A 9,162-nucleotide genomic window follows, 5' to 3' on the forward strand; every position below is an offset into this window, starting at 1 on the left:
GGATTGATCTGGTTTGGGCATATTTCTTCAGTTAGGTGAAAGGGAGGATTCTTTTGGAAGGCCATTCGTCGGTTGTGCCAAGGCCTTTGTGGGAGAAGAGGAACACTTGGTTGTTTCCAGATACATTCTCAATGGAGTTGCAAGTCATTGAACGGATCAAGATGAGGTTAGAGCTCATTGGGCAATGACGAAATCAATCTCTACAGATGTTCATCTATTTTTCTGTTCACAAATTGGAAAATTGTAATCGATGAGAACTGTTGTAATAATAGGTTTTAGGGAAAGTGTCAGTTACCAAACGGACCCTAAGGGGTTTAATGGTCTTTGTAATTTTCTAGAACCTTTTCTCCATTATTATAAATAAAAAGGGCTGGTGTCATATTAGGCACAAGTCATTGCCCCATTCAAAATGGTATCAAAGCCTTAGGATCCGGACCCTAAGGGGTTTAATGGTCTTTTTCATTCTCTAGAACCTTCTCTCCATTGTTATAAATAAAGAGGGCTGGTGTCATATTAGACACAAGTCATTACCCTATTCAAAATGGTATCAAAGCCTTAGGATCCAAAACCCTGAGGGAGAGTCATTCTCTAGAACCTTCTCTCCATCGTTATAAATAAAGAGGGTCTCTCTCTCTCTCTCTCTCTCTCTCAGCGCCTCCCTCCTTCTCTCTTCATCTGCTTCTCTCTCGTGGTGGGATCTTCTTAAACCACCAAGAGGGTTTCTAGCCTCCACCCATCCTTCCCTTGGGCTCTCAGACTCTCTTCTACAATGATCTGAGAGACACAGAACCTTTTTTCTAATCACTTGTTCAGAGTTTTCTCCCTGAGAACCTTTTTTCATTGCTGGGATGCTTTTTCCTTGCTTGATGATGTGATCGTCTTGATGTTTATTACGATTGGTGCCTCTTATCCTTGTGGTGGTATATACCGACCACTTTTTCGTTGGAGGTCTCTGTTCTGAAGCTATCCCCCAAATCGTTTTCTCAGGGTTTTACCCTTTATTGATTTTTGGGTTTTCTAGCTTTTCTGGTTATTTTGGTGCTTTCTCTATCTCCGGCTAGTGTCTTTTCTATTTGCACAGCCCCCTTGAGTAGCAACTATGTCTACCATCTTATTTGCTTCTACTGGAGGAGACACCACGACTCTTCCTACCTTTTTTCTTTGTGCTATCAAGCTTGATGGCACAAACTACCTCATGTGGTCACGCTCGGTCTGCATCTCCATCAAGTCCTATGGCCATTACGGGTACCTCAATGGAACTACAAAGCGTATGACCACTGGTACTGAGATTGAAAAGTGGGAGTATGCCAACTCTTTTGTTATGGCCTTCCTTGTCAACTCCATGTTGCCACAGCTTTCGCGTGGCTATCTCCTCGACTCCGCTGCGAAGATCTGAAAATCTATTCAAGATATCTATTCCTAGGCAGGGAATGATGCTCAGGTCTTTGAGCTTCGCCAGAAGGTTCATGATCTGAGGCAGAGAGGGCTCTCTATCACAGTACTACTATGAGTTGTAGTCACTACGAACTGAGTTAGATTTCTATGAGGAGTATACTCCTTCCACCGCTAAACATATCACCAAGTTTCAGAAGCGAGAGGACAAAATCAGGGTCTATGAATTTTTAGCAGGTCTAAATGTGGAGTTTGATCAGTTGTGGTCCCAGGTTTTGAGTCATAACCCCTCTCCTACCTTGGATCAAGCCTATGTTGTGATCCAACTTGAGGACAGTTGACGTACTACTATGCTTCCACAACAAGCTATCACTCCTACTGAGAGATCTGCACTTGTTTCTGGCACTCAGTCCCTTAATGTAGCCTCGCAGTCTGGTGGCTCCTCTATTAGGACTCTAGTGAAGTGTGAACTGTGGAAAGGAGCGTCACACCAAGGAGCACTGCTGGAAGCTTCATGGTCATCATGCTGATTCATCTGGAAAAGGGCGAGGGAAGGGTCGTGTCGGTACTTCTGGGTAGGCCAACCATACTGAGAGCCTTGACCCTGACTCTGCTCTTAGCTCCTCAGTAGCCTCGCTATCATTTGACGAGCTTATTGCCCTCTGGCGCCTTCTTGACACGTCCATACTCTCCTGCACCTGCCACTGCGAGCTCTGCTCATTCCACCCCTTCTGTGTCAGGTATCTTCTTTTGTGGCCATACTATGTCTGTCCCTTCTACCCCTTAGATTATAGACTCTGGGGCTTCTGATCATATGACAGGCCCCTTGTCTCTTTCCACAGTAAGGTCAAATTGGCTAATGGGACTTATTCCACTATTCTGGGGAAGGGCTCTGTTGGCTGTACCCCCTCTTTATCCCTTTTTACTGTATTGCATGTTCTTTCTTTTCCCATTAACCTTTTTTCCATTAGTAGTCTTACCTCCAGTCTTAATTGCAAAGTCACCTTTTTCCCGTCTCATTGTGTTTTTCAGGATGTGGTGACAGGGGCAACGATTGGCTCTGGTAGGGTACGTAGTGGTCTGCATCTGCTTGATGATGACTCGACATTGGTCTCTGGTCAGGCTCTTTAGACATCTTCTGTCACCTCCCATCTCTGAGTTACTGCAGTGGCATCGTCGGTTGGACATCCCCCTTTGGGAACTTTGGCTAGAGTTTTTCCTTTAAAAATTGTAATTCGAGTCAGTTTTTTTGTGAGGCATGTGTATTGGCTAAACAAACTCGAATCACTTATTCTGTTTTTGGAAATAAAAGTGTCACTCTTTTTTCATTGATTCATTCTGATATTTGGGGTCCATCCCGCTATGTGTCTGTTAATGGTTATCAGTGGTTTGTCTCTTTTATTGATTGTCATTCTCAGACTATGTGGGTTTATATGATGCGAACCAAGGGCGAGACCTTCTATTACTTCCAGTAGTTTCACAGTATGGTTCACACTCAGTTCGGTGCTACCATTAAGATCCTTCGAAGTGACAATAGCCGTGAATACTTTGAAGGGTCCTTTCAAGCTTACCTTTCTGATCATAGGATGATTCATTAGATTAGTTGTGTGGATACTCTAGCTCAGAATGGGGTTACTGAGCGGAAGAATCGCCACCTTTGTGAGGTAGCACGCTTTGTTATGTTTGAGATGCATGTTGCTCCCCAGTACTAAAGTGACGCAATTCTCACTGTTGCCTTTCTTATCAATCAAATGCCTTCTCGGGTCCATGCCTTCCGTTCCCCTTTGGATCTTCTCCAAGGTTTTGGTGCGTTTCCTGTTCCTCCTAAGGTATTCGGAAGTGTTTGCTATGCTCGCGATCATCATCCTCATAGAAAGTTTGATCCATATGGTCTCTAATGCATTTTTCTGGGGTATGCTCCTACTTAGAAAGGTTATCGATGTTTTCATCCTCCTACTCGGCATTGGTTTGTGACTGTGGATGTCTTTCACGAACCTGCCTCATACTACACTGCGACACCTCTTAAGGGGGAGTCTCCTACCATTGTGGAAGATGTGCCGCCATCTCTTGAAATTGCTATCCTTGCTAGTATCCCATTTTAAGGGTAGAGTGACACTCCTATTTCTCCTACTGTGCCTTGGCCAGAGATATGTGTGTATAGTCACAAAGAGCAGACTCAGACCACTACACATCCAACATCTACCCTACCATGCCAATTGTCTCCTCTCTTGCCTGATCTTGTCCCCTTGGACCCTGGTAATTCTCCTTCTCCTTTTGTTGATCAGCCTCTTGAGTTGCCTATTGCTGTTCGTAAATTCATTAGGTCTTGTACTTTACATCCTTTTGCTAAAACTGTTTCTTATGACTCACTCTCTCCTTCCTACTCTAGTTTTGTGTCTTCTCTTTCCTCTGTGTCCATTCCTCATACATGGCAGGAAGCGAATGCAGACTCACGATGGCAGGCAGCTATGGTTGAAGAGATGCAGGCTTTGAAGAAGAATGACACGTGATCTGGTGTGTCTTCCCTCATAAAAGAATACAGTTGGGTGCAAATGGGTCTTCATAGTAAAACAGAAGGCTAATGGTATAGTGGATCGGTACAAGGCCAGACTTCTTGCCAAAGGTTTAACGGACTTATGGGATTGACGACTAGGTGCTTTTTGCTCCAGTTGCTAAGATGAACACAATTCGTGTTATCTTGGCTTGTGTCGCCAACTTAAATTGGGATCTCCAGCAGTTAGATGTGAAGAATGCCTTCTATCATGGGGAACTTGAGGAGGAAGTGTATATGGACATTCCTCTTGGGTTCACTTGCTCCAAAACCCAAGGGAAGGTATGCAAGCTGAAGCGTGCTCTGGATGGGCTGAAACAATCCCCTCGTGCTTGGTTCGGACGTTTCTATAACGCTATGGTTGCTACAGGTTACTCTCAAAGTAATGCCGACCACACTCTATTCATCAAGAGATTTGATGGGATGATTGCTATCCTAATAGTCTATGTAGATGATATTGTTGTTACTGGTGATGATCTAGTAGAAATCTCTCACCTTAAGAGATACTTGAGTGAGGAATTTGAGATCAAAGACCTAGGACAACTTCGTTACTTCCTCGGCATTGAAGTTTCCAGGTCTTCTCCTGGGATCTACTTGTCTCAAGGGAAGTATGTGCTTGATCTTCTTTCTGAGATAGGCATGTTGGGGTGTAAGCCGGCAGACACTCCTATTGAAGCTAATGGTCACTTGAGTAGTAAGGAAGGTGATCCGGTAGATAAGGGAAGATACCAGAGATTAGTGGGGCGGTTGATCTCTCTCATACATGCCCTGACATAGCATTTTTCGTTAGCCTGGTTACTCAGTAAATGTATGATCCCTACTCGACTCACATGGAAGCTGTGCGGCGTATTCTCCGGTACTTGAAATCTGCCCTAGGATGTGGCATCCTTTTTTTTCCTCATGATCACCTTAGGGTGGAGGCCTTCACAGATGCAGATTAGGCAAGTTTCCCTGATAACTGCAGGTCTACTACTGGTTATTGCACATTTGTTGGTGGTAACCTTGTTACATGGCATAGCAAGAAGCAAGCCGTGGTTACCCATTCAAGTGTTGAAGCAGAGTTCTGTGCTATGGCACATGGCATTTGTAACCTCCAATGGCTTTATGGTCTTCTCACTGATTTGGCTGTTCCTCCTACCCTTCCTATGAAGCTCTTTTGTGATAGCAAAACTGCCATTAGCATTGCTCACAACCCTGTCCAGCATGATCGAACCAACCATGTGGAGATCGACCGACACTTCATCAAAGAGAAGCTGGATATGGGCCTTATCACTGTGCCTTTTGTTCCCAGTAATGAACAACTGGCTAATGTATTTACTAAATGTCTTAGTAGTAAGATGTTTCATCTATTATCTACAAGTTGGGCCTATGTGATATCTATGCACCAACTTGAGGGGGAGTGTTGTAATAATGGGTTTTAGGGAAAGTGTTAGTTACCAAACGGACCCTAAGGGGTTTAATGGTCTTTGTAATTCTCTATAACCTTCTCTCCATGGTTATAAATAAAGAGGGCTGGTTTCATATTAGACACAAGTCATTACCCCATTCAACAATATTGACAGACCAAAGAGTTGGAGTTATGGACTCCTCTGAAGTGCATAATGAAACTGAATTTTGATGGCTCGTTCTGTTGGAAGCAAGGATTTCCATTTTCTGATCAGTGTTTGGATTATTTTCTTTATTTTCTATATTAGTAACACTGTTGGGGGCCACTGTGGTGCCCTGTTATGAGCACTTCGAGTTGTGGGCTTTGGATCCTATTTCACCATTCAACTTCATTTAATGCCTCTTTTTTTGTCAACCCAAAGCCCTTAATTGTCACTATTTCTCCGTAGTCGATAGTGGAGCCTCTTCTAAAATCACCTGACTTTTTTCTGTACTTATTTTATCTTGCTAGTTTTCCATTGTTCAAGCAATCAATGGCGCATATAAATAAATTTTTTGAAATTAAATAGCTACATACCAAAAGTTGGTCCTGTTCATGGGTCAATATGGATGAACTATTCAAGTTTAGCAGTTCAATTGTCAGGGTTGGATTAATGGTTGACTAGTCGATAAGTTTAGGATAAAAAGGTAGGAGATTGATCCACAATTTTGAGGACTAGGTGATAGGTCAACATGTTCAACTGGCGGGATCTTAAAGCACTGGTGTGGCGGGATCTTAAAGCACTGGTGGCAACGGATATCTGGAGGTTCAGTAGTACATTATTGTGTGGTGGAGGGGGTGTATTGGGGGCTCAAAAGATATTTCAAACTATAATTCTTTTTGCAGTGATAGGCAAAGGTAGTTTCTGCCTTTCAAAGATAAAATCCCATATCCTACCAAAAATTGGTTCAGAGGGCTGCTCTTTCTAATGCTTGATTGAGCTATTGCCTTTTGGGACGTAAAGGATCTTGAGTGAAGCAACTTTGGGAGGCATGAATGATATCAACATAATTTTGGAAAAGGAAACTGAATTTGTGACTATAACTTCTATTGTGTATGTTCTTATACATGTTATGATGGAACTGTAAATATTACTGTCATACTTAAAATAAGAAAATTCTACTAGTGGGTAATAAATGAATGGGAGAGATTTGTTGGATCGTCTTATATAAATACTAAAGTCCCTGAATATAAATCACAACATAGCACAAACCCCTCGCCTTAAGATTTGCAATGGTAAAGGAGAGCCACTATTTCCTAGATTTTGTGGGTACTAATTACATGAGTATGAGTTGTTTGCAGGAAAATTCTGAGAGATTACAAGTCTATGCCTATGTTTGGGGCAACAAAAATGATCCCAACTTGTATGGGGAATGGGATTTTCAGGTAACCTTCTTGCCTTTCCACTCTTTTCAATTTTTCAGTATGTAGCTATTACCCTGTCCCTGATTTTCTTCCGAGTTCTAACCAACCAAATGGACTAATTACTTATTAGATTCACAATGCTATTTCTTTACTGGCTGCAACCAATTACAGATTATGTAATTTGGACTAAATTGTACTGTCTTATTGAACTGTGACCGAATTATGTCATAGCTTCAACTCTGGACATTAGCAGATAGTTCTAGGGGAAAAAAAGATGAGAAAAAAGGAAATGTGTCATATAATAATAATGAATTTGATGGTGATAACAATGATTTTTCTCCTGCGCTTGTTTGGGGCATTATGGAGTGCTGGTATGGTCTGTCCAACCATTTGATACGTAGAGCACTGCTTGGATTGTGTACACAAATTTTGTAGTCCATTACAAAAATAGCATCCTCTAATACATTCTTTTCCTTCATAATTTCCAAGGAATGGAAGAAAATTCACATGAATGATTTTCTCAAGATGACCGTTGATTTCGCGGAAGAACTAGAACAACCTGAATCGAAGACAAGGGTGGAAACATATGAATCCTTCTATCAGCTGGCTGATGAGAAGCCCAACCAGCCTTGATGTGGCTCCTCTTATATGTAAATTCTTAACCATCTGCTTGTTCAATAATGATGGTATTCAGTATTAGTTCAAGACACATAGATGCTCCAACTATATTTCGGCTTGTGGTCAATCCATAGATACCGATTAAAAATAAATAAGCATTGTTTTGTTTTCCGTTTGCAATCCCTAAGTATTGTATTCCCACACCTTTTTGCATGATTGTCTTTCACCTTGACGCATATAGTTGAAGTTGGGGTTTCCTTTACTTCTCCTAACCTTTCTTTCATCAGAAATTTTGGAGGAAACTGTAAATGCATCCTTGGCTGCTTTGGTGCAGGTCAATGACATACAGAATGATATCATTGAAATAATGTGGACCAGGGTTTTAAGCAATTGACATAAGAGTAAACTCTAGTGCATTAAAGCAGGACTTGCACCAGGTCACAATCCTTTTTCTACTCCAGATAGTGGCTGATGTTAGGATCTGAGAGCTCTCAAGAGGGGGTGAATTGGGATTTTGAGCGCAGAAGACTAAATTTGGAGTTCAATTTTTTTTTTTTGAAGGAATAAATGTAGTATTGAATTCTCGCTCGAACTCAAGTAGTAAGGGGAATAAGAGAAATGATGCAAAGGAGAGGTATTTTATAGTGATTCGGGCAACTTCTAGACATCCTTTACCAAGGCTAGCTACACAAGTTTTAGATTTTTATTTTTTATGAGAAAAGAAAAAAATATATTAATTAAAATGTTTTAAAACATCCACTGGTTCTGTGTCATAGATTTATCATCATTATCTTAAAATCCTTTTTTTTTTCTTCTTTTGCATAACAAGGTAAGCTAAAAAGAGACTTGTTGACTAAAAAGAGACTTGTTGACATAAAATAATAAATTTTATTAAAAAAAAAAAAAGAAGAAGAAGAAGAAGAAAAAGGATTTTTGTTACTTTCAATTGCTTTCCTAGGTAGCAATTAAATCCTTACAATTTTTAGTTTTTCCACACTTCACTACATGATATTTCTTGTGTGGTTTAAACCCTCCACACAAGAAACACAATAATTTTACGAAGTAATAATCTTCTTTAAAACCTTAGGCTATGTTTGGTAACCAAGAGAAAAAAAAAAAAATGGTACAAAAGAAATATAATAAGACAAAAAGAAAAAATTACATAATGAGTTTTTATGTGTCTATTTCTTTCTTTAAATTCAAAATTTTTTTTTTCTCTCTTAGTTACCAAACATAGCATTTAAAGTCCAAAGATTGAAATAAACAAGCACATCCCATTGTCGAAATAGTTGTGCTTTGAATGCCCAAGGGTCCCTCCTTTTATCTAGGAGAAAGGTGATATGAGGCTATGTTTGGTAGCCAAGAGAAGTAAAGAAAAGAAAGAAAAGAAAGAAAAGAAAAGAAAAGAAAAGAGAAGAAATGGTGAGAAAATAAAAAGAGTATGTATGTTTGGTTACCAAAAGAAAAGAAAAGAAAAGAAAAAATTCAAAATTTTTTGAATTTTAAGAGAGAGATAGACACATAGGAAATTATTGTGTAATCATTTATTTTTTGTCTTTTTTCATATTTTTTCATGTTTTCTTGTGTTTTTAGTAAGAAAATTTTTGGGAAAGCAAAGAAAATTTCATAATTTTCAAGAGGAATTTTGAATTTGTAAAGGCGAATCTTCTCTTGGTGAACATACCAAGTGCCAAAAAAAAATTCTTAAACCTAAGAAAACCAAAAAGAACAAAAAGAAAAATTATTAATCCAAGAAAACAAAAAGTACAAAAAGTTTTTTTTTTTTTTTTCTTCCTTTTCCTCACTTGGC

The 9,162-nt window shown here is 39.9% G+C and overlaps 1 protein-coding gene across 2 annotated transcripts in view; it reads left to right on the top strand.

Moving 5' to 3' along the window:
• Positions 1 to 8,111, top strand: part of LOC122065942 (AIG2-like protein D) — a 31,888-nt gene extending 23,777 nt beyond the window's left edge. Inside the window, exons 4-6 of one of the 2 annotated variants that reach the window (XM_042629776.1) lie at positions 6,672 to 6,755; positions 7,224 to 7,384; positions 7,687 to 8,111. In XM_042629776.1, coding sequence (XP_042485710.1) covers positions 6,672 to 6,755; positions 7,224 to 7,367 — 228 coding nt within the window. In that variant the 3' untranslated portion in view covers positions 7,368 to 7,384; positions 7,687 to 8,111. Of the gene's footprint in view, positions 1 to 6,671; positions 6,756 to 7,223; positions 7,533 to 7,686 lie in introns of those variants that run through there. The other variant, XM_042629775.1, reaches the window with a different exon arrangement.
• The last annotated feature ends 1,051 nt before the right edge of the window (positions 8,112 to 9,162 follow it).

The sequence above is a fragment of the Macadamia integrifolia genome, unplaced genomic scaffold, assembly GCF_013358625.1.
Source record: "Macadamia integrifolia cultivar HAES 741 unplaced genomic scaffold, SCU_Mint_v3 scaffold2155, whole genome shotgun sequence".
In the NCBI taxonomy this organism is placed as follows: domain Eukaryota; kingdom Viridiplantae; phylum Streptophyta; class Magnoliopsida; order Proteales; family Proteaceae; genus Macadamia; species Macadamia integrifolia.